The sequence below is a fragment of the Sebastes umbrosus genome, chromosome 21 (genome assembly GCF_015220745.1).
Source record: "Sebastes umbrosus isolate fSebUmb1 chromosome 21, fSebUmb1.pri, whole genome shotgun sequence".
Lineage (NCBI taxonomy): Eukaryota > Metazoa > Chordata > Actinopteri > Perciformes > Sebastidae > Sebastes > Sebastes umbrosus.
This window is the reverse complement of record NC_051289.1, coordinates 9,530,824-9,556,463: the sequence shown is the minus strand read 5'-3', so window position 1 is coordinate 9,556,463 and position 25,640 is coordinate 9,530,824. Positions and strand designations below refer to the sequence as shown.

General features: G+C 42.6%; 1 protein-coding gene across 15 annotated transcripts in view; it reads right to left on the bottom strand.

Moving 5' to 3' along the window:
• si:ch211-285f17.1 (sickle tail protein homolog) overlaps positions 1–25,640 on the bottom strand; it is a 123,980-nt gene that overhangs the window by 48,025 nt on the left and 50,315 nt on the right. For 13 of the 15 annotated variants that reach the window (XM_037757367.1, XM_037757359.1, XM_037757363.1 and 10 more), the window contains exon 2: positions 2,578–2,864. In XM_037757367.1, the coding sequence (XP_037613295.1) occupies positions 2,578–2,864 (287 nt within the window). Of the gene's footprint in view, positions 1–625; positions 843–2,577; positions 2,865–4,355; positions 4,458–25,640 lie in introns of those variants that run through there. The other 2 variants (XM_037757368.1, XM_037757371.1) reach the window with 2 other exon arrangements.

Genomic DNA, 25,640 nt, shown 5'->3' with positions numbered 1-25,640 from the left:
ATCAACTTATCGATTAATGCAGCTGTAATTGACACTAATACACATTTAAATAAAATGACTCACAAAATCTCAGACTTTGGTAAAAGAACCCTTAATTCTAACATGACGCCATTGCAAAAACGTGCAGTAGCATTAAGCATTAAGCAATAACCAGTTCTACTGTCTCCATAAACAATCAGAACCATCACTATCAACATATTGCAAGATATGGCACGTTGTTACACGTTATAACTTCCGTTCACACGATAGATCATTTGCATGTATGGCTGCGTAATTGCGCACCTCGTTCATGCATTATGATGCAGGTATTGTAGGAGATTGAACCTTTATGGCTGATTTACTGCTGACAACCTCACAGCGTCCATCTAAACTAACCAAACATCGGTAAAAGAAAAAGTTGCGCTCAAACTCAGACTTTTCTTTCCTGATAAAAAGTCGTGCGCAAATTTACATTTTGCATTTCGCCTCTTGGGAAGTTTTTGCAGCACCTGACTGACACACAGCCTGCTGGTGTGAACTCTACACGTTGCTTATAATCCATGCATTAGTGTAGTAGCACGCATTATGGCACGCAACGCTGCTTTGAATGTGTGCGTAAAAGAGCATTTCTCAGATAGTATCCTACCTTTAATGCAGGCTTCTCTGTCTGCTTGAAGGCGTCGATGGGACAAGTTTATTCCGTCTGCATGCAAACTTTATTTCTATTCCTCCTCCAGACAGTCTTCACATCCATCGCCTGTTCTGCAGAGCAGCGATCCTGCTCTCTCTCTCTCTCTCTCTCTCTCACACACACACAGCTCCAGCTCCAGCCTGCTCTCTCCAGCAGGCACCTACAAGTAAGCTGAGCCTCTCCAGCGGTGACATCACGAGTCACTATGGCAACTCTGACTCCACCCCAGTTCTGATCTGAACTTACCTGTCTGACTACCTCAATCACATAACAAAACCTCCATTTCCCTGCTGTCTGTGTGCACGATAACAACATTACATGCACACAGATTTATATCTTCAGATGGATAATCTGTTGATGACTTGATGGACACACACAAGTTGAGTTTTGGAGCAACATAACACAGCATCCGCAACGCTGACTGATATTACCTATGCAAATCCACAGAGGTCACGATCGGCACCTCATGAAAAGGGTTCACTTTGCATGTGTTGCCGGCTGCGTGGGCTGGTCTGAAAACAGCACACAAAATCCCTCTTGCGCAATGCCTCGTACCGCTGCCTGGAGCTCCCCTGTGGCTCGGTGCCAGTCTCACCATTACCTCAATTGTTTTGGCTACAAAAGCCAGCTCGCCCCTCCCTTTTGTCTCCTCTGACCCAGAGCAAACACACAGACAATGACCAGGTGAGCCAAAACGTCCTCGTCGTGACTCCCACTGTGTCGCCATCCCCCCATTACTTGACTTCAAAACTCACGAGAAGACCTTCAAAACAACCCTGAGGCATGTATACTTTATGCACCATACTGTAGAGTAGAGTACACAAAGCAGTCTCCAATTATAGTGATCAAAACAGGCTTTTAGAGTGTATGGACAGTTCAAACTATTCACATGTTTTCTACTTCTTCTTCTTCACAGAAACACCACATTACTGCTTCACAGCAGCTGTGGGAGGGAAGACGTGACAGATTTATGGGAGAGACTTCACATTCAACCTGCGGCAAAAAAGAGAGAGGTGGAAATAGTTTTGCAGTTGCACTGTTGCCTCAGTCTGCAGGGGAAAATAACAATATCTCCAATGTGACCGTAGAAGAGAGGACAAGAGCACTTAGAAGTTCACATGTGATTCTGTCAGTACACAAACAGCATTATTTATATCGTAATCATCCCTCTTATCTTCGTTGTCATGTTAAAGCATAAGTTCAACATTTTGGGAAATGGGAAATGCTGAGAGCAGGACGAGAAGATTGATACCACACTCCACGAGTAATAGCCTATTGATCTACTCATCTAACTCTCCGCAAAAAAGTTCTGTTCACCAGCTAGCTGCTAACTTTGTTCAACAACTGTGCTGGGCTGCAACCGAATGAAAACAATTCTAAATGCTAAAACACTCCTTATTGCTTAGGGGTATAGTTAGGTTATTCTCTTTGGTTTCAACACCATGAGCGACACCTTTCATATTACACTTCACCATTTGATTCATTTTTGATATAATGATTAGCTCAGCTTTAAAATTAATTTATTGTCATCTCTTAAAGGTGCAGTATGTAGGATTTGGCGGCACGTAGTCGTGAGGCTGCAGATTGCAACCAGCTGAAACTTCTCCCGTGTGCCAAGTGTGTAGGAGAACTACAGTGACTGACGTGAAAATGCGAATGGCCCTCTCTAGATAAATGGCTCATTCTAAGGTAACGAAAACAACGTTTCTTATTTTCAGGTGATTATACACTAAAGAAAACGTATTAATATTATATTCCATTTCTGCCGATAGATCCCCCGAAATGTTACACACTGGTCCTTTAAGTGAAATAAACAAGAAAACAGATTTATAATTCATATCATCCTTACAACGTGAGCCAAGACAAACAGCAACATTGCACTCCTGGGCCTCTTTCAACCCACTGACCTGTTCTCGCAGCCTTTCCTGGTGGCCCATGATCGCTGAGGCATGATGGGGGTATTTCTGCTTCAGATGCTCCAGGAAGGCCTCCCTCTTCTTGTCCATGTCTGGCGGCTGCATAGCTAGGATCTCTCGAGAGCCACGGGCTCCCCCTAACGTGTGTCTCCGAGGGACCGTGCGGCTGCCTTTGGCGTCCCCTCTCGAAGGGGCCGTCCCATTTGGGGAGGCCTGTCTGCGGCTTACGTGCTGGGCGTCCTCTGGGGAGGTCACCTTCAGGTTGCTTTTGGTTTGTTCTGAGGGGACAGAGGGGACAGAGGGGACAAGAGGTCAGAACACATGTGCTGATGTTTTGACATCAACTGCAAGTGCGTGCGTGTATGTTATTATTCCATAGGTCACGAAGAGGACAAATTCAACCATCTGACACCTAAAGCTTTGTCAAAATGGAAATAATTTACTATAACACACTCCATATGAGAAAGTGAAGAAAAAAGAAAACTGCACAAGCAAAAGGCTGTTAATATTCTCCCCAGAAGCAACGTTGAAATGTCTGACGGCCCAGTTCATTATATATTCATGCTGTTTTACATTTCAGCAATAAATCCCCGATTTTATGTGACAGACAGAATATTGGTGATGAAAACAGTGAATTGAAACATCTGCTCAGGCATCTTTCCTTAATAAAAAATAAGCCAAAGATGTATGGACGCACAAATGGAGAAACTCGGAAACGATATCCAGAGCATCTGTCTATACGTCCAGAGCCTTGCAAAATGTTGAGATTGAGCAGAAACTGCTAGATGCAATAAGTTTAAATGAAGGATGATATCTAAATTCAAAAATATTATAAGAAAATGTTACTTTTTCAGAAGGCCTGAGTCATACTTATACTGCAATTGGCAAGTTTTCCCCTTCTGTCACATAGGAAAATACTTCATAGAACAAAAGAAGTGATGTTAAAGAATAAATACAACCTCCTTGGGCACATTAACATCTTTGCACTCTGTTATCTCATCTTAAATCAATCAGTGCCTGGGGAAAACAGAAATAATCCATCAATCTGAGAGCTATCCTGTGAGATGCTGCAAGAGAAGAAAAAGCAGCAAAGGAGGAGAGATCTGCTGTGTTGTTTTCTAGAGAGGCAGATAGAACTATAATGTTTCAAATTTCTGAGGGTAATGGCGTAAAATAAAGGACCTCTTACTGAGTTCAGCTCCTCAACAGCTGAAGATGGATATTTCAAGTGATTTGCCACTATTTTGTGGGTGGTTTAATATGGTATTTCTTTTCTTCTTTGAAAGCTTGAAAGCATGCTGTGAGCCATGGATGAAAAAGGAATTTCTTGTTTGCTTCTCAAAGAGAGGTTGGGACTGAGACGAAGGCAGCTTCATGCACTTAACTAGTGCAAAACACACGCTTAGTAGCTGCAATGATTCAACGTCTATTTCCCGTGCCATTATATTTACTTCCACTAATATCCGTTCTGTCTTTCAATCTACAGTTTTCACTTGCAGAAAACACAAAAAAAGCAGGCCTGATTTTTGAGACATACTCAAAAGGGGTGGTGCGTCACGATCCAGCTCCGTCACCAGCACCATCAGCCCAAACCCCCACCCTGCTTAAGTTCAGAGCTGCAGTAGTCTCATGTACTTCCAATCCTATTTTTAACTCCCAAACACAGTTCCCCCACTGCTAACCAAATTACACTCAGCAGACAGAATAGACTCAAACCTTCAAAAAGCATCCAAATTAATTTGCGGGTGGCGTGTCAGAAAGCTCATTACCTTCCCCAAGTGAACAATCTTTGTCTTCATCTACTGTTTCCTCCTCCATTGCACTTTGGGATCAACACTACACACAGTGACGGTGAAAAGACTGAGGAGAGCTGAGGAGAATCAGCGAACTGCTTGCTTAAAGATTCCAGACGTGGCTCACGTGGAAAAGGGGGCTTGAGATAGGCCCTGCCCCGCAGCCCCAGGATAGACTGGTAGGGGATTTAGAAAGTCAACTGCATTCCAGGACCCAGAGCGACTAGCCCCCTCGCCCTCGGGCTAAAAGCTCTTCAGCTACCATGGAGTGGTCATACACTGAATGTAAATGTGTCGGAGAAGTTTATAGAGTACTGCAAAAGAAGATACTGACAAGAAACACGTTCTCTCGTCTTAAAACTGGACCCTGAGACTAGCAGGTGTCAATCAAACTATCTCACACACACATATATATATACACACAGTCTGTTCTTTATCAGGACTCTGTCTGCAAGCTGCCTCTTGTTTAACTCTCTATCCCAGCAGAGGGGCCCACCAGACACTAGCATGCATCCAAATGTGTCATAACCTACTTCTGAGCCACATCCAAACTGCTCCGCTCTGCTAATATGTGATGGAGTTATCTGATCAACACGACAGACTAATAAGACAAGCGTCCGTCCTGCACAGGCAGCGTTGTTTCCAATTAGGAACCTCGCAGGAGACACCACCAGTCTTTGTTTGTTTCCTACTCTGGAGGGTTTATTAAAAGCAACACTGTCCTGTTTGCCTAACACGACAGTAAGCAAATTATTGTGCAAACATGTCAGCGCGCACGCATCTGTAGTCGGTATATGTGTGTTTATGTAAAAGAGGACAGGCGATGGAGGGGGTTTGGATTTCTGCGACTAGTCTGCATGAGATCATTTCTTCGCAGCTGCTGACCTGATCTAAATGTGCAAGAAGAAAGTGCAAATTGGCATACCTTAAACAGGAAAACGTGAGGGGATCAATGGCCTAGTTTGTGGGGCATGTAATTGAAAGTGGTGGGGTGAGCGCATGAACAAACACAATGCAAGCAGCTGACGGATGATGTCTAACATATGGAGACAAGTCTGCCCACTTCCTGTCTGCTTTCAACCGCTCACATGCTCACAGTTAGTCGGCCAATAGGGATCATATATCAATATTGATACACTGAGAATCGCGATATTATGTTTAGTGATAGTGTATCGATTTTGAATGAATACTTATATATAGATCTAGATAAATATATGGCAGGCAGTGGCTCATTTTTTGTTGTGTTTAAACAACTGACCGCAAGATAGCAGTGTTGTAATCTATCAAAAAGTAGTGCCATGATAACAATAAAAAACAGTGACTGTTCAGCTTACTTTGAAAGGAAGTCCTTATTATAGGATGGCAGTCTGAAAAACATCCGAGGCACTCTGAGTGTGAATTAAAAGTCCTTTATTAAGACATGAATAACACCCACCAATGCGTTTCAACTCAACAAGTCTTCAACAAGGTGTGTAGGTGGGTGTTAACTATGTCTTAATAAAGGATTTTTAATTCACACTCAGAGTGCCTCGGATGTTTTCCAGACTGACATCCTATACCAAGGATTTCCTTTCAAAGTAAGCTGGACAGTCACTGTTTTTTATAGTTATTTGACTACTTACCCCATCCTTGAAGACCACCTGTTTTTTTACAACATTTCCAACATCAAATTTCCTGCCCCAGTGCAGCACTCCTCATTATCTATTATGACGTAGTGCTATGATGTTGGATGTTACAAGGACTGTGATAAATGCAAATGCAGATCCCACTGTTCTGATTGCATAAACTCAGATTTTATGCATATGGTGTTCTTTATACTATGACAGCTTTCCTAAAATTCGATTTTTTAAAAATCGCAATATATCACCCTGCTTACAGTATCACAATATATTCATTCATCGATCCCCCTGTATCATGATCTTATCGCCAGATTCTTGCCAATACACAGGCCCAGTCATTATACTGTGGAACTGAGTTAGCTTCACACTATGTTAACACTCTTTACACTGTTATCTGTAATGTTCATTCAATTCCAAGAGTTGTTTTGTGAGGAAATGTTGTGATTTCCTTTTTTTTTTTGTTGCACAAACTTTACTTCAAGGCACCTGTCTGCATAAATTAGTGATTTCCTATGTTTTTCCTATGCAACAACCCCCAGAGAACAGGCTGGAACATGTTGCGTTCATGAGCAGATGGTGAGAGCAGCAGCTATAGCATAGAAAAAAAATGGTATTGCATGCTTTGCTGATAGATTTTTTCCCTGTATAATTGCTGAAAGCAGCAAAAGTCCAGAAACAAAAGCTTACAACTTTAGAAGAATCATTACTATAAAACTCATTGAGGGTGCTTTGAAAGGCTTATATTATGTATTGACTGAATAACAAAATGAGCCCAAAGCAACCAATAACAATGTTTTACTGTTGAATTTTTATGCCCCGTCATTTGGCAAACTTACAACTAACCTTAAATATTTTATATTGTTTCAGCATTGGCGAACATAACATTTCATATGCCGTCAGGGTTTTTTAAATATTTGACGATACATAACCAAAGTCGACTCATAGAGTTTCAAATATGGTCTGAAATTTCAACGACTTCAAAAGAAATACCACTGAAACTCTTTTGTTTTCATCTTCAAGTTCTGTGTCAACATCCTTCTGTCCTGACAATGACACATACATCATCGCATCCAACCAACCGGTCAGCCTTCGTCAACCCTAAGTCGTAATTAAAGCCGCTCCTCCAAACCAACAATCACACCCTGTGGTCTTAACAACCTGCATTTTTACTGTCAGCATTCCAGGCCCCAAAAATGACCTCCTTCTCGCAGGGTGTCACAAGGGATCTGCAAGTGAATTGTGTCTCGCTCTGATAGCTTAAAGCATGCCACTCTCTCTTTCACAGCTGCCAGTGTTGAGTAAATGATGGTCCCCTCAGTTGAAAGACAACATGAAACACTTGGCCAGATCTTATGAGGAGCGGGGCCTCCTGCTGTTTGCAGTTACTTTCTGCTTGTCACTTATTTATGGAGGAATGTATCCCTGTGCACACTCCCACTCTCTCCCCTACTATTACTGTCCCATAACTATGCAGTTAGATACAAAGCCCTGTTGTGTGCAATAAAAGCAGGGCTCACATAGCGATACCCTGAAGCCATGAATAGTGATACACATAACAGCACTGGTCCACTGCCGAGTATCTGACAGTGTTTTTTTATTATGTGGAAGTTATCGGGATATCAGATGATCCGTTCATGTGGAACTGAGCCTAGTGTACGAAAAGGATCTTATTTAAATGTGATTAGAATAAATTAAGCTGCTAATAGGCTGCAATAATATCCAGTTAAGCAAGTTATTTAGACTTTTAATCTTGTTTAAAAGACGCTGCCAGTGAGCTGAAATAATAATGACCCATTACAAGATTTACTGGTTGGTTGGTCAGTCCATCACTTTTGGTCCAGACTGAAATACATTCACAATTATTGGATTGCCATGAATGTTTCCTAGACAAAGAAACTCTTGTGATCCTCTGACTTTTCCTTTAGCACCACCATGAGGTTGACATTTGTGGTTTTGAATGAACTGTGTTGACAACTATGGGATGGGTTGTAATGGTGGAAATTACAAATCACTTTGCTGATTTGAATCTTTTCATTCAATTCAAATTAAAGAATCGTAGTCACTGACTATGTAGTTTGTTTGCTTTTTTTCAAGGCTAAGCTTCTATGAGTCGCTTCTATGGCTGTAGATGCCGCCAAATCCTACACACTGCACCTTTAAGTTACATTTTAAGAGCCAAAACTACAACGATGGCTTGTAAAACTGATAAAGAACTGTGGACATATTTTCATATTTTCAAAGAACCTTTGTTTTCCCATCAGTCCTCCTTCCTGTGTCAGTCCGAGACCACCCGATTCCCTGATGCCCTTCACTTATCACGTTACTCTCTTCCGCCCACAGTCAGCGCTGCACGCTGACCCCGCCGGGCTACAGGAGACGGCTAATGTGTGAGAGTCTGTGGAGGTGACCCGCTCAAAGCTCACAGAAAAAGAAGCTGATTTTCTACAGCGACCTGTCACTGATTGCTGATCTGACAGATAAGCTCTTTCCATGCAGGTAACTGACACCAAAAGGCCCCCGCAATGCAGCCTGGCCACATTTTTCACACCAAACACTTGCATGCAGGAAACATCTGACTTCCGATCTGGGTATATGTTTCACCCTTTGCATGTTCAAGTCATAAAAAGTACAATTTTCAGGCATGTCGACACTTTTCAAATTTTGCACACAATGGGGAAAAACATGACATGTGTGAAAGTGATTCCTCACAAAGAGAAAGGGGAAATAGAAACCTTTCATAAATAGGAGGGATTTCACTTCTAGTTTCGCCTCAGGCTCGCTGCCAAAGAAAATTGTCCACATGTTAAATCCACCAATCAGAGAGAGCATTGTGAACGAGGCGACCTTTACCCCCGAGTCCTTCCCTCCAATCGGCCGTGGATCAGTGCTGCTTTGTTTTGATTTGAGAGGTTGATTATATGACTTTCAGGTCACTATGTCACAACTCCTGGAGAACAGGCGTTCCTTCTTTATGCTGTATTAGCAACAGAACGGACCTTAATGAGTTCAATATGGTGTTCAGTTTTTCAGAAAATTCAGAAATTCTTGCTCTTCCTATTCTTTTTCTTTACAAAAAAATACCCACTTCATAATTTTTCCTCATGATTAAACCACCTCCTTCTCCTCTCTGTGTGTTTATTTGACCTGTTGATATAAGATTGAATTCCACAATGTGCATGTGAGAGCATTCACCCTTAGCCATGTTGTCATACTGTAAACTACAGCACAGTCAACACAGATACCATTTGTTTCTCATCTGTCCTCTCGCTGGCTGTCCTCCCCATTAAAACACACAACTGTCCACTCCTCCAGGAATAAAATACCATACAATAAAGCACCACATATGAATTATACATAAGAAGCTGACAAATGAAATATCATTAGTGGCTTAAAAAACGTCACTAGATGTCAGATTCCTCTCCTGAAGTTCTGTAACTCTTCGGCACATGACCGGATTTTCCTCTGCTATCTCTTCTTCTTCTTCACTATCTTCCTGTCTCTCTTCACCCCTCCTCTATCTCTCACTTAATGAGACATCTCCCAGCTGCCTTGCTACTGTTAATGAACGCCGGTCCCCCACCCTCTTAGCTAAGACCACCGCAACATCTGTCTCAGCTCAGACTTGTGGACACCCACAGCTCTGCGGTACACACACTGATTGCGATGCACCTTTCAATTAAGATACATGTGTGTGTACGTACAGTAAGAATGTATGCAGTCAGATACACAGGCCTGTCCAGACTTTCCGCTCTGGTGAAGCCTTATAAACAGACAGGGCTGCCAACCTGACAGGCAGTCGGCCAAAAGATATGAGTTACAGACATGTGGTCTGGTGTGTGTGAGTGTGGGTGTCGGCGCTGGGAATAGTAGCAGTGGTGGGGTGATATCAAAACAGCCACAGAGGCAGCCTAACATTGCAGAATAAAGGTTAAATACATATGCATCACACAGGAGACTCGCAGAGTGAGGCTCTTTACTGTAGCTCGGCTCAATGAAGCATGGAGAATTGATTTTTCTGCTGCTTTACCTCCAAGTGCTTATCCTGAGTGGGTGAGACTTGTAGATCTTTAACTCAAGTGAAAAGTTAACATCCTACTGAATGGACGACAACTTCGATAAAGTTTGACTCAGTCTTTGGAACTCCTGGGTGAGATCGCTATTCACATGTCTGCAAATCAATCCTTTTTGCTCCCTCATCACCTCCTCCTTCTTCTTTCTCCTGCTGTTGCACAAAAAACAAACAAGCTAAGGGGAGATGAGGTCTGTTAGTTCTGATACTTCCCTCTAAAGACAGCCAGAGGACAACTCAAACAAACAGCTTTGTTTATTGGCGAGCTTCACTCATCAGCACAAACGCCCTGTCTCTCTGCTACCCCTCTCTGACACACATCAGCACCGGATCAATCCGAATCAACTAACCGTCTCTATACTAAACATGTTGTTGCTACTTTTAAGATGCACTGCGTTTTCAGCACACCAGGGGGTGCTGTTGAAGATGCACCGGGCATGATGTGCAATGATCAGAGGGGGAATTATGTGAGTGTGTGAAAGAGAAAATAGTTAGTGTGCCTCCTCAATCTTGCACAAGGAAACAAGCTCTAGCACATTTCCTCTGTCGTTTATTAACTGAGACACTAAGTGCTGCTTAATGAACCCGTGTGTTTGTTAGTGTGTCTCTGTGTGCAATTACTGAATGTGTATGTGTGTGTGCGCACACAAACGCACATGTGTTTGCCAGTAAACCCCAGCAGTGTGTACACTTCATTAACTCGTGGCCAGAGTAGGTGTAAGTCAACCTAGCCACCGGCTCGGATATCTGCAGGTCTCCCTTGACAACCGTCTCTGGGCCAACAGTGAGGCCGGTGGCGTCCTAAGGGGGGGAGGGATGGAGAGATGGTGAGCACAGCTGCAGCCGGGAGGAGGAGGACATCCACCCAGGAGCCAGAGAGGACCAGAGTCTCCTGAGGAGATCCACCCTGAACTCTCTCCCTGGATAAAAGATATGACTGCACTGTGGGCTCGAAACTATTTTATTGCAGTTAATTTAATCACACCAGATCTCCGGTGTGAGTGATTCATCTGTTTAACAGCCTACCATTTGAATTTTTGATACTAGTGCCAATTTAATATCTGGGTTTCAGTACCAAAATGGTGAGTGACTGGCATGGCAGTTGTTATATTACATTTACTCTAACCTCAGTGGTAAAAGGGATGGAAATAGAGCTGCAACTAATCGATAAGTCGATCGACGTTCAAGTCATTTTTCATGCAAAAATGGCAGAAAATGCTGTTTTCAGCCTCTCAGATATGGAGATTTCCTGTTGTTCTCTCTTTTATATCATATTAACCTGAATAGCTTTGGGTTTTGGATAAAACAAGACATTTAAAGACATCACTTTGGATTCTGAGAAACTGGGATTTGGACATTTTTCACTATTTTCTGACATTTTATAGACAAAACGATAAATTGATTAATCTAGAAAATAACCGGCAAATTAATCAGTAATGACAATAATCATTAGTTGCAGCCCTACATGGAAATATTAAAATAAAAAATTTGATATTAGAATTGCCACTCACTAACACGCACCACAAAACGCAGCCTCCAGTTTGGCTATAAAGTTGAATACAAAAAAAAAAAAACTGAACATTATAACCTTCATGCAGGGCTGTTGTGTGTATGCAGCCTTACAGTATGGCTAGGTGAACCTAATAAACTAGCAACTGACTTTTTTTCCTCTTTATTATGCGTTCAGACTGATCCTTTAAGCCAGTAGCTGCATGGGACTCCATCAAAATCCTATGTTGCTAGTTTTCTCCTGACATGGAGAGCCATCATCTCTCTGCTGAACTCTGGCCATGTGATGATAATGTCACGGTGGAGAATCAGATCTGCCTACAGACTTTTAGTACAGACTGTCCATCAGTCTGCAGAATGCTGCCTTAATGCAACAGGAGCTGCATGAAGTGCAAAAAAAAAGTCAAATCCTCAGGCCTCTCTCAAACTGTGTGCTTGTTGATAAGATATCTCTTATCTGTTTTGGGTGAAGTTTTCTCTGTCAACAAATTCAAAGCAAGTGCACACAGCAGAAATGCACTCGTGATATCAACATACATACAAAAACCACACACACATAAGCACATATGCGTACAGTAAATTAAAGATGCGGCTTAAAATACTGGGGGAAGCATCTGCTCCTCTTATCTGGTGATAATGAGATGGAGTAAGACAGACGCACAAGAGATATAACAGCAAAGTCCAAAGCAAATTAAAGCAACTTTCGTCCCCTTTTGCTGCAGCAAGTTAACTACGCGTTCAGCCTGCACATGGCTCCCATTTAAATACGCCTTTCAATATGTCTGCTCTCTCACAAGTTTATTAAAAAGTGATTGCGCTGCAATTGACTCTCTTCATAGTGATAAGCAGCTTATAGGGCCTGGACTTTACCAGCCAGTCAATCATGTGTTCCTCACTTTCCCCCCTGCACTGCGTATCTCTTCCTTTCCCTGCAAGCACAGCGTAACTAACGTAAACTTAAAGCTTAATAGCTCAGGAATGCAATAAAAACGAAATGTGTTAATAAGTCAAATAATACCAAATCAGCATTTGTAAATTCACTGTATGACATTAGGCTTAAGGATAAAAGGTGTATTATTTCAAAATGTACCGGCTCAAACACCTCAAAACTACTCCGCTTATGTTACATTCTTCAAGTGTCCGCAACTGTGTGTGTGTGTGAGAGAGCTGATGATACTGAGTGGCTCCATACGGTCCTGCTTTGGAGAGGTGAGTGCTGCTGGAGCTGATAAGTGATGCAGGTGGTGGAGGGATGTGAAATAGGCCCTGTTGAGGGGGAGCCACTCAGAGAATCCTGGGAACACTAGCGCCTCTGTCCCAGGCTTTATCTGTGAAACCTGCTGCTGTGTGCTGTCCGTGTGTCTGCGGCTGTGTGTCCCGCGGTGTGGATGTGTGTGTGCGACTGTGTGGGTCAGTGGGTGGACTGCATCCAAGCTTATACGGCTCTGTGGAGCAGAAGGGGCTGGAAGGTTTGTGAATGTGGCCAGACGTTTTCAGACGGAGGGAGAAAATGCATGCATAAACTGTGACGGGTGGAGGCTAAGTGCATTCTTTCCCCTCAAAGCTGCAAAAATGAGAACTTTAAAAGTCTGTATAGTCACTTAACACACAAAAATATGGTGTGCATATATGTGACGGAGGGAAGGTTACCTCCTGATTTTTAATTTGGCTGGTTCCAACCGGTTGCGTTTACATGACATTTCCACAGTTTTACATAATATCAGACTATTACTGTCACGGAGTAATGTCTGAAGTGTTACTCAGTCAGTCAGCCAAATGAATAACCGGGAGGTAACCTTCCCTTGGTCACAGAGGACATTTCTAAGAATGCAGGTGATCAACTTGAGGGAAAGTGAGAAAGGAAACAACACAGGCTTTATTGTAGTGTGGTCACAGCAATGGAAATGTTGCAGCTTTCCCATGGGAGAGGAGGAGAAAAAGTGAGCGCCTGCAAAGTTTAATAGTTTTACCACAGTGGGGCCATAACCCACCGCCAGGCAGGGATCAGGTCACAGGGAGTATGGATGGCAGAGGAGTTTCTGTATGTGGGCACTGTGGTAACTGCACAGCAGTGCCAGTGATTGATTTTACTCTGTGTACATGAAAAAGTTACCTGGCATCATATTGCCTCCTAGTGTTATTGGCCTCTGTACTGTAATCAGTTCTTCCTCCTCCTTGCAGCACAGCTGGCTAATTTAACGGCTATGACTATAAAAATTTTAAGAGGCGATGCAACAGGCAAGGTGGGGCACTGGGAGTCCTTATTACAGAGACATCTAAAGTCACAACTTTAAAGTTGCTCTACTCCATGTTTTTATATTAACAAAGGCTCAAATGACTACATGCAATGTGAAAGGGGTCACTCATAGTGACCCACAGAGGACTGTCATCAGACTCAACAGTTCCCCTCAGTTCTAAGGCTCATTTTACAGTCTTTCAGCGTAGTGTTTTGGTTTTATGGCCCACAACTTTACTGTTTTGGACTCTTGTCAGTGTCACTTAATAGATGTGTTTATAGATGCAGCATCTGTACTGTCCAGCACCAGACAAAGTTAGTGACTATGGTGAACATAACGGAGCATTCAGCAGTTAATGAGACAAATATTTCCCTCAGGAGTTGGTGGAAACTAGGCTATATATAAGAAGGGGACATAGTCACCGTCACGTCACCCATTGATTTGTGGACTGCTGTTTTGAAGCCTACAAATCAACATCTTGGTATTTTTCCGTCACAAAATTGGTTATTTGCAACCAGAAGTGGGTGGAGCTAAGTACAATAAGATATTTTTAGGTGACCAAAATGTTACAATTAACTTTCATGAACTGAAAACACACTGTGAAAGGGTTAAAGTTCTAAGACGAAAACACGGACAACTCCCAGACCAGAGAACGCTGTGGTAGCGACTGGGAGTCATTTTCGGACTTCTTTTTGCAACCAGAGGAGTCGCCCCCTGCTGGCTATTAGAAAGAATGCAAGTTTAAGGCTCTTCCACATTGGCTTCACTTTTCAGACCCGGAGGTTGCCCACTGGTGGAGACCAAAACAGAGCTAAAAGGAGAGTGAAAATTGGACTTGCATTGTAATGCCTTCAAATGAACGCTAATGTTGCTCTGTGTCTGCTGGACGTAAATAAGCAATATAAGAAAAATGGTATGGACAGGATGATGTGTTTGTTGTTTTTACACGTTTCTTAATGGAAATTATCCACAAAGTCACAAAGCAGCAAAGCTTCCAAATGAAAAGTCACAGGTTTAATGTCTACAATAGTCAATAGTCACCTGCTTTCTCCGAATAAGGGCTACACAGAAAATTCTGCCCAAGTCTCCTTAGAACTGAGGTCACAAGCACATTTTAACAGTGTGCATGCAGAGCACTGATAAGTTAGCTCTGCAAAGTGATGAAAAAGGCCCAGTGTCCCAGTGGCATGACCTCCCTGGCTTGAAATTGATGCGTAGCACTGCTTGGTCCGTACCAAACACGGTAAAGCAGAAACTGGTTTATTCATGTGGACAGGGCACAAAGCAGTTCCTTCAAGTGCTATTAAGTTAGTCAAATGCTAATTCCCTTAAGGGCTGTATTTACATGGCTCTGTCCTCTCTGGGAGAGCCAGCTCTGCTTACCCTTTGCTCTGTGGCACAGGCAGGAACAGGTCGGAAATATATTTGTTTAAACACCAGAGTCTAAAAATAACCTCAGGACAAAGCACACAAGACACAACGGCTCCGTGATTTGAGAAGGGGAAAAGACATTTTCAGAGATCCTGCTATTTCATTCTCAGGAGCTATAGCCAGACTCTACCGGGCCCCGAGTTCTGTGATTGGTTATTAATGACATCATCCCCAGGGCCAGCCCCCTCCCCTCCCAGCCCGACGATGTCATCAGAGCTGAAGCATCTCAGTGATGTAATGCAGGGAGGTACTCAAGTAGCATCCCTTCTTCCTTCCTCTCTTCTCTCCTTTCCCATTCCTCTCTCCATCTTCATCTTCTCATTACGCCCTTTCCTTTCAGCTCATCAGCTGCATCCAGATAAAAATCCCTTCCCACCTGTTTATTAGCGCTCAAATAAAAGGGGCACAGAGATTTACAGTTAAGCCCAGAGCAATTAAGAGCTGTTAAATGGCTCCTAAAAAGACGAGGAGACATGACAGGAGGAGAGCATTTACATTCCCTAATCCTGTCTGTGTCCTGCAGCCGTAATTAAAATATGGATCAGAGATCATGCCCTTATTATTCCCACAAGGTGTGACTAAAGACATGAAAACTTAGGTGGGCATTACGTCATTAAGTTAGTTATAACTGCTCTGGATAAAGAGCTAGGGCTGTCGCAATAACAGCAATATTGTAATAGTGCGCTATTGAAAAGCCGACCGCAGGAGATGGCAAGCAACCGCCACAACCACTACAATTTTGCTTTTAAAATCAGGATAAATGATGTAATTTGCAGAAAAAAAAAAAAAATAACAAATTGGCAATAATACCACATATCTCACTGTTGAGCCAACCATTATCACTTCAGGGGAAATTCCTTCACCGCGACAGCCCTATAAAGAGCACAAGCACTATTCTGTATAGTAGTAGTAGAGTGTAATAGGATAACTTTCACTACAGATACAAAATCTAAAATGGCACAGTATGCTTAAACATGCAAATGTGTAGTCCAACATCTGAGTGTTATGTCAGTTTGTTCCCATTTGATTTATTCAGACCATTTCATCTTTTTGGCTAGGCCTTCACATCTGTTTTTTAATCACAATTTGTGAGCGTGTGTGTGTGTGTGTGTGTGTGTGTGTCCTGGGAAAACATCCAGAGCTCAAGCGGATTAGCGAGGGGACTCTACCCTGATCAAAGCAGCACAGAATCCAGCTTACTGGGACATACTGTGTAACACATAACCCCCATGGAAATGATACTGTAGATGCTGCAAACCCATGCTGTAGACCTTCAACTGCAATGCAGCACGAATCCTTAAAAAGGGAACGTTTTCTTATATGTCTTTCCGATCGTCTAGACAAATTCTGGCTGGAGGAAAAACTCTCTCTCCCGAAGCTGGAAATCAGAGAACCGACACTCAAGCTAAGTGCTGTCATCAAGAGTGAAGTATGCAGCTGCTCCATAGAAACTGTACTGGTTAATAGTCCAAAGAGAATTGTTTCTAGGGAACAAAAATACCAAGCAGAGATTCCCCTGGTGACATGGATACATATTTGGTTCAGAGTTTACAACAACACAACAACAAAATGAATCCCAATGCAGCAGGAACAATATTTTCACATGCCAGTCATCAAGAGAATAATGACGCCTGTAATACAGTGGGTTTACAGAATGAACACAAGAGTGTGTCCAAGAGGCCTGTGGTAGGTATGTGGTAGGTAACTTTCCTTTCCCTTTTCAATATTACTACAGCCAGCATTCATAAAAATATGAGTAATATGAAAGGAGTCGCTTGTTGTGATGAATCCACAGAGAATTATTACCCGAGTTCCCCTGAGCTTCACTGCTTGGTCTCACTGCTCTCATTAACCCGGTTTCCAGCAGAAACAGGAAGCTGTTTTCAGGGAAAAGCTCTGATAAACCCACTGTTCACCACTAGCACAGCCCCAAATGGTAAACAGGCAAAGGTAGCGACTAGCTGGTGAACATAGCGGAGAATTTAGCAGCTAAAGAGGTAGGTATTTCCCTCAAGGGTTGGTGGAGACCAAAAACAGAGCAAAAAGAGAGAGAATATTGGATTTACATTCGTCAGATGGCCAGAAACATGACTTAAAATGAATGCTAAAGTTTCTCCACGTCTTCTGGATGCGTATGTACAACTGTTCGCTAAAATATTTATCACATCAACTTCTTAAAGCGATGTCAATGTTGCATTTACAGCTTGTTGTGCTGCCCCGAAGTGGCCAACTAAATTTTGATGGGCATTTGTCAAAACTTTTGACATAGACTATACAAGTCAGTATCAAGACCACCTAAACTGAGACCAAGTCATGACCAAGACCAGACAGTATCAAGACCAAGACAAGACCAAGACTTTGAGGGGTTGAGATGGAGTCAAGACCAAGACTAAGGTAGGGAGAGACCGAGTCAAGATCAAGACTAGATCAGTGGAACACTACATGACACACTTACGATAAAATATGGATCGTGCAAACCATAGGCACTCCTCAAATTGATCTGAAAGATCCACATTCCCATAAAAACACCCACAGAAAACAAGAAGATTCCTCTTCATTCACCTCTTTTGTTTTGCCATAATACAGTATGTGTATATGTATAAGTGTACCATGAGAAATGTCTTGATAACATAATCAAAAGGCTTTGAAGTGGGAATGTTCTTTTGTTTTTTTTATGAGCAATCACAGTAATGATGTTAACAAATAAATCAGACAATGCACAGGCAATTTAACCCCGCAATTGTGGTCTTGACTGGTCTTGAAATACAATCCCGAGTCCTCTTTGTTCGAGACCGAGACAAGGCCGAGTGAAAATGTGGTTGAGTTTGAGACAAGACAGAGACCTTCAAAATGTGGTCTCGAGACCAAGACCAATCATACTACAACATTGATACAAGTATTAGAAAAATGTAAAAATAATACATAGATTATAGATAAAAACTTGTCCTTGGATACAACCCTGTTTGCACACAATGCATTGCTGCACATCTGCAAAGAAACTTGAGAGTTCTGTCAGGATTATTGGTCGACTCCAATTGGGGGCCCGCTGATACCAAGTAAGACATGCATTATGGATGCACTCCCAGTAAATTCAGATTGAGATAGTGACTGTAATTAAGTCATTCTCCAGCTCCACAGAGTGTCCTCCATCAAACTGTCTGAGCTTGACTGAGAGACCAAATGGGAGTCAGGCTAATAATAAAAGGCCTCCTCCTCCACGGCTGGGATGTGTCCGTCTGAGCAGATACTGGGGAGCTTTTGGCTAAAAGCTTTAACAGAGGGTAATATGAATTGATATCTCAATAAACAAACCACGTAAAGCACATTCTTCCTTTTGAATGGCTTGTTGTATGATTGGCAGTCCACTGGCCAGACAGGCGACTCGCCACATTTCAACACGCCTGCACGTGCACACACGTGCAGATAGCTGATACAGTACCCCGTCCCTTCCCCTCGACTTCATTATGCACATAGTGAGATGGTTACTTTGCGATGCCTCTGTGGCTAACCACCGTCATCCACCACCTAATGGCTTTAGCATGTGCCTAGCAGCCCATTGGCTCCAGCGGTCTCAGGTCTCGGAGAGCTGAAATGAAGCGGGGCATTGTTGTGTCGCTGCCGGGGAGGATACACACTTGTGTGAAAGGAAAACCTGACGGGAAGGAAACCTCGAAACAAAGTCCTAAGAAAAGGCGATCAAGGGCACAAGGGACGGAACAGTGTGTGGGTGAACGTTTGTGTTAAGGGGCTGTTTCCCGTCTTCCTGCCGTTATAAAACTAATGGAACTGTTCTGAACTTCATGGAATGTTCTGTGGCCTTGAATTTTAAGGTAGAAAAAGCAGAGTGGGATTTTGGGGGAATGGAAACTCTAAGCAAACCACTTACTAGCCATAGTTTTCCCCCCATTTATGGGAAAAGTAATGATAGACTGGTAAACCTTATGGCTGCCCCATATTATAGATATTATCTGTAAAGACGAGCTTTAAAATATAATGCTGTGAAGGAGCTTAAAACTCAGACGAGAACCGCGTCACGACTGGGCAGGCTAAAATGGAAAAATACCATTAAAGGCCCATTATGATTTTCAGATAGAAAGAAATATTACTAAAATATTTTCACACTGGAGACATATTTAACTTTTATTAACACTGGCACCGCTATTGAAACCAATTCAGGGTATTGAGGTGAAGCAGAACGGTAAAAGACGTACTACAACATTGGAAATGTCAGGTTTTACAAGATGGCTTTCATTACTCTGAGAGGAGCCTGGGGGGGGAATAGCTCACTGGCACAGGAGTGCAGTCTGGATCAGATGATCTAGAGGTAAAGAAGCGGCAAAAAACTAAAAGAAAATACTGATGATTTCACTGAAAAGGTTATTTTTAAAGAGACATGATGGAATCATAGACAGTACATACGAAATGGACATAGTCACCCTGACGTCACCCATTGGTTTGTGGACTATGGTTTTGAAGCCTCGAGTTCGGCATTTTGGCCGTTGCCATCTTGGTTTTTTTTTGCAACCAGACGTGACACAAAAGGGTGGAGTTAAGTACAACCAACCAAAGTACCAGAGTACCCCTCTGCTCACTCCTCCCTTTCCAACGTGGGCCGCCAAGTTCAAAACCGTGGTAAGGCTGTTCGCCTCGCTCAGGAGGCATCTTTAACATAATAACACTACTTTAGGAGCAACGGAAGTCAGACGCAGGCTGGCGGTACTATGGTTTTGCACTTTGCAGCTCACATAACTGCAGTTTCACAAGCGTGTCAGAGAACACGGTGGCCTTCAGGTAACGTAAAAACACGAAAGGCTCTGTAGAGCCAGTGTTTGGTTTGTCTGTTCTGAGCTACTGTAGAAACATGATGGAGCAACATGTCGGACACCGTGAAGAGGACCCGCTCCCTATGTAGATATGAAGGGCTCATTCTAAGCTAACGAAAACATGATTTTTAGTTTCAGGTTATTATCGACTAAAGAAAACATAGCTATGAATATTATATTCCAAAACACCAAATCCGTGACTGAAAATAGTCCCCCAAAAATACACTATTTACTCCTATTTGAGAAGTGAGAGACTAGTATTGCAGCCACAAAACTTCACTGCCATCAAATGCTGTCCATCACATGCGACACAACTTTTTATCAACTGCAGTACGTATTTGAAGTGAAGAGGTGTCACTCTTGTATAATCCTACAACTACTTAACTAAAATCCTCAGACTAAACCGACTTAATTCTGTACCCTAACATATCCATACATGGTGCAAAAATAGCAACTCCCATATATCTGTCATTACATTTACCCCGTAATGGTTTTATTTGATACTCATTAAACTGCTCTTCTGGGCCTATTTCCACTATTTACATGGTCTCGTCTATTTATCAGTCAGAGCAGGAAGGAGTTCTCTAAACACACCAAAACAGACCACGTAGAAGTTGAAGACCGGTTTCCTCAAAACTTCCAAAGCTCAGGTAGTTCCTAGAATAGCCCGGCTTAACGAAAACATCCTGTGTGTCACAGGCTTTACAGAATACTTTCAGGAATAGGACTTTTTATAATCTCGACCGTGGCTAAACGAGAGTGTTTGTCAGGCGGAGGGGTAATTATGAAATCATGCCACGATAGTGACTCATTAGCGAGCGGTCAATTTGGTCGATAGAGAACATAAAAGAGCTAACATCTAAGGAAAAAAGGGCAAGACACTGCAGGTTGTTAAATAGGGCTCAAGACAGAAATCTCATCCATATTTATTGGGATTAGGCAGCTTCAATACTCAAATTCAGAGTTTTCTTAATTAACAACGCTTTATGGGGACAGAAAACCTTGAGTGCTTTATGCACTTTCAAAGAATGACGTATGCGAATAGTTTTACCGGCTGTACACGTGAGGGCATTTGTAGATTATATATTTTATCGGTGCACTTTTATTGCATTTCATCTTCCCTTTAATATCAATTAGATTGTTCTTCGTCACTCCTCTCTCATTCTGCCTCATTGCTCAGAGGGCAGATGTAGACAGATGGGACAAAAACATACAACTCCTATCAATGTGTACACAAAGCATGTCTGTCACTGGACAAAAACAGCCCTGGTACGTTCTTGTGTGTTGTGGGAGGCGCCACGTCAAACCACATGCCTAAAGGAGTGGACGGATGAGAGAGGCGGAGGGTTGTTTACACTGGGAGAAAAGACCCGGGGTGGGGGGCGGGGGGGTTAATGGCGAGTGAAGGGTGTCCGAGCGGTGTTTGCTTGAGCCTCTCCCGCCTCCATCTGAGCCTGTGGGTGGGGAACGTTTGTCTTACCCCCCTTCTCATTACTGCCAGAGAGAGAGAGGAGATGGTCAAACAAATGACTTCACTGAATAGGTGGAGTCAATGAAGTATGAGAAACGTCAAGAGGGAGTAAAGAGGGAGGAAAAGAATAGTGTTTCTCGTTTAAGAAGGGCATTTTAACAAGAAAGAAGACGTATTTCCTGACTTAAAAATACACTTTTATGACTTTTTTTGTCCTGGTCCGCCCATTTGTAGGCTAACCCCAAAGGGACTTTTTCCGACATGCTCTTTGCAGTGAGGCCTACAAAAAAATCTAATTTCATGTCTTGGCAAAATTTCCATTATAGCTCCACTAGCATCACGACAGGAAGCATGATTTTCCTCTGTGGATTATCCTTGTCACAGCAAAGCCTACAGCATCTACTGCAGCAAATGCTGAGGTCTAACATAAGCTTCCTCTACCATTGCCCAACAGAACAATAATAAAAGACAACAGCAGGGAAACACATTTGCAATATCACGGCCTCCTCTACCCATAGGAACTCTGCAGGAGAGATACTTTTTGCATCCAAAGATATTTATTTGGAGCTGAATTTGATTCAGCTTTTTTTGCTTTAGACTTCCTCCAGTGGTTCAAACAATAATCCAATTCCATTCAGACCAGTTGTGAATATTAAATAAAAAGGGCATGGGGGAAAGAGTGTCTGACGGTAATGAATCATTATTAGTTGAAATCACTGCATTATTAAATCATTTTCTGCTGGTCGGACACATTTCTCTGTACAAGTCATTAGACTGTTGACATTAGCGGCTGACTGAAAGTCATTTTACTTGCATCCAAGAGGAACACAGAATGTCTATGTGTATAATAGGAAATGGCTTATCTTCTGCTCCTTTAAAGGGTGGCCAGATAAGGTGTTATGTACTGTACTTTCTTACTGTCATTGCAGAAATACAAGATTTTCAAACTGTTCCACAGAAAATTATTTAGCTCAAACGGACGTCGAGTAGAAGTCAATTAATGTGACAGAGATTTAGTCTGATTACACCTTGCAATCATCCTCACCTCTATTAGACTCAAGTTGATTTGGCCATAAAGACGGCTTCTGGTGTAAGCTGCTGAAACGATAGGAAGACTTCCTCGAGGACAAGATCAGTTGTTCGCAGCTAATTGAGAACATAATTCGCCTCAGCAAAAATCTTAAAAGCTTATTGAACAAAACTGATACCAGCAGTGGACAAGAACGCTTTTTTGCCTTCCGCATAATCGTGTCGTTCATACGCCTTTTCGAGTGACTGGGCTGCCCAAAACGCTGTTTGGTCACCCTGTGAAGGAAGTTTATATAAACCTTAAAAGAAGTGGCTTGTGATTAATTGGCCTTAATATTGACCTTGAAAATGGTAGTTTGCCAAAAGAATTCTTAGTACAAGTTCCACTTACTGGAAATTTTCCAGAGCTTTCAGCAGTCATCACTGGAATGAGATTTAGAAAATCAACATCTCTTTCCAGAATAAGTGTCCCTGTTGCTCTGGATAATCCACACACTTCACTGGAAGGTTTTCATTGGAACGTTTATACGACAATACAACAATATTGTTTTAACTCAAAAGCAAAAAACATAGAGCTGTCCTTGACCAAAGAAATTCTAAGTCGACCAACACTCATACGATTTTGTTGACTAGTTGATTAGTTGATTTAAACGACAGATCTGTAAAACTGAGTTTCTCCATAAAGAACACAAAAGCACCACTTTCAATCTTGTGTTTACCAGAGATGTGCTCATAAGTTTCTTGGAAATAAGACATTCAGCCTGAAAAAGCATAAAAAACGACTAATTCACTAAAGATATCTTAGTCAACTAAGACCAAAACAACCATTAGTCGACTAATCAACTAAGAGGGGGCAGCCCTAAAAACATGTATTAACAGTATTTTCTGTGTCTTTCTCTCTTTCTGTATTTATTTTTTACAAACAAAAACAAACAAATGCACTTTGAGGAGCTTCATTCAGTTATCATATCCATAACTCAACCACCAACAGGAGCTGAAATGAAAGCGCTGTAATGAGGTTTGATCAAACCCTGAAGCTCAATGAGACGTGGCGCGAGTTGGCTCGGGGCCCAATGAGGGATGACAGTGCAGACAGCTTGCAGGAGAAACACCTGGTCAGGCCTCCCTCCCCCATCCCCCCCCCACCAACCCCTGGCCTCAGCACTGCTCGGCCACATGCCACTGGCCCAGGTGTGTTTCCACCGAGCTCAATGTCCCGTGGCAGCCATCAAACTCCACAGCATCAGCTAATACATATGGCCCAGGTTAGTGCTTGATCTCCTGCTCAGATCCAGACATGATCTGTTATGTCTGGATGCTGACGCAAGAGAGCGGCCCAGCAAGGTAAACAGGTGGTCAACGCGTAACCTTAGCGTCTCGTAACGATATCAGACAAATGGACGCATATGGTCAGGAGCTACTGTGTGCCTTTGCTTGTAAAAACACTGCCAGAATCGCTGCGCCTCATATGCTAGCGTTTAGACAAATAGCTTGGCTGAATTACACTGGCAGCCGAAGCACTGCCTTAGAGTTAATAACAGTTTCCTTTGGTCTGGTGAGAAATTTGACAACTTGCTACATCAGCAGAGTACAGAGAAAACTAGTGAGAGACAGTCTAAAGCTGTCAAAGCGCCGGAACGAGTGATGAAGGATGAGGTCCGGGGGCGCTGGTAGGGGTGCAAGGGTGCATGCTCATTTGTCTTTCTGACGAGGCGCTGCTCTCAGACCTGTTTACCTTCCCCCCCGGTGGGGAGCTGAAGTTGATATACTCGCTGCTGAAAGAGACACAACAAATCACACCCATCGCTGAACACCTGACTGCTAAAAAGTAGGGTTATGGATAGGGCTGCCTCGTCTTAGACGATTAGTGGACTAATCAGCCGTTTTGGTGTTAGATTTCTTTAGTCAACTGGTTGTTTTTCATGCTTTTTTCATGCTGAATGACTTGTTTCCAAGAAACTTATGAGCACATCTCTGGTAAACACAAGATTTAAAGTGGTGATTTTGTGTGATTCTTTGTGGAGAATCTCAGTTTTCCAGATCTATCAATTAAAATCAACTAATCCGAGAGTGTTGAGGCCCAGACACACCAACCCGACATCAAAGAACTAGCAACGACAAAGGCCACCAGTTGCGTCGCCTCATGTCACCTTTGTCTTGGCAGAAAAAAGTTGCACTTGAACACACTACAAAGACGATAGCTTACGGCCAACTACTACATACATGTGCCTGCGTGAGATGAAATAACTCTCCACACCAGCAGGTCGCGGTAGTCGGTAATCGTCATTCAAAAATGGAAACCGGAAGACCGAGGACGACGGATATACAAACCGTTGTTATGATACTTACGATGAAAAATGAGAAGAGCCTTTTGACTTTACTCGTTGGCTTGCTTTCCTCACTTTCGTTTCTCTTCTTGTGCACTGATTCGTTTAAGCTGAACTGCCAATCAGGGTGATTTCTTTCACCGACGGGCCACCAATTCAACATGCTGAATCGGCCGAAAAAACTCAGACACAGGCAGACTAGAGCCGACGATGCGGGACACACCGAAAAACTAGAAGTGCACTCGGAGAGCGCAGACCTCCGCCAAGGCCAGTTTCATGTATGTCGCTTGGCGAAGGTAACTAGGCCGACGGACACTCACCAACGGCCCCAGACTGTTCGACTATCAGCTTGGTGTCTCAGGGGCCTTGAGTCGACTAAGAATTTCTTTGGTCAAGGCCAGCCCTAGTTACGGAAACTGTATTATTACAGAATTAAATACAAAACCTGCTGAATGAAGCCAAAAAATGGCTAATAGGTGGGCTGCCTGAGAGTGTTACTTTGAAACCAGCAAAAAAAGAACAAATTTAACAAGGAAATCTGGTTTTTAACAAGTTTTAATGATATGCTGCTGCTTTCGCTGATTATTTATAAGATTTATCTGAATTTGTGACGATTTTAATGGTGATAAAAAATACATTTTAAACCAAGTTTGACATTAAGCAAGATTCATTTGTGAATGTCTGTGAAATTAATTTTTTTTTCCCATTTGTTTGTGCTTAGGCAGGCCAGTCTTTTCCAGATGTAA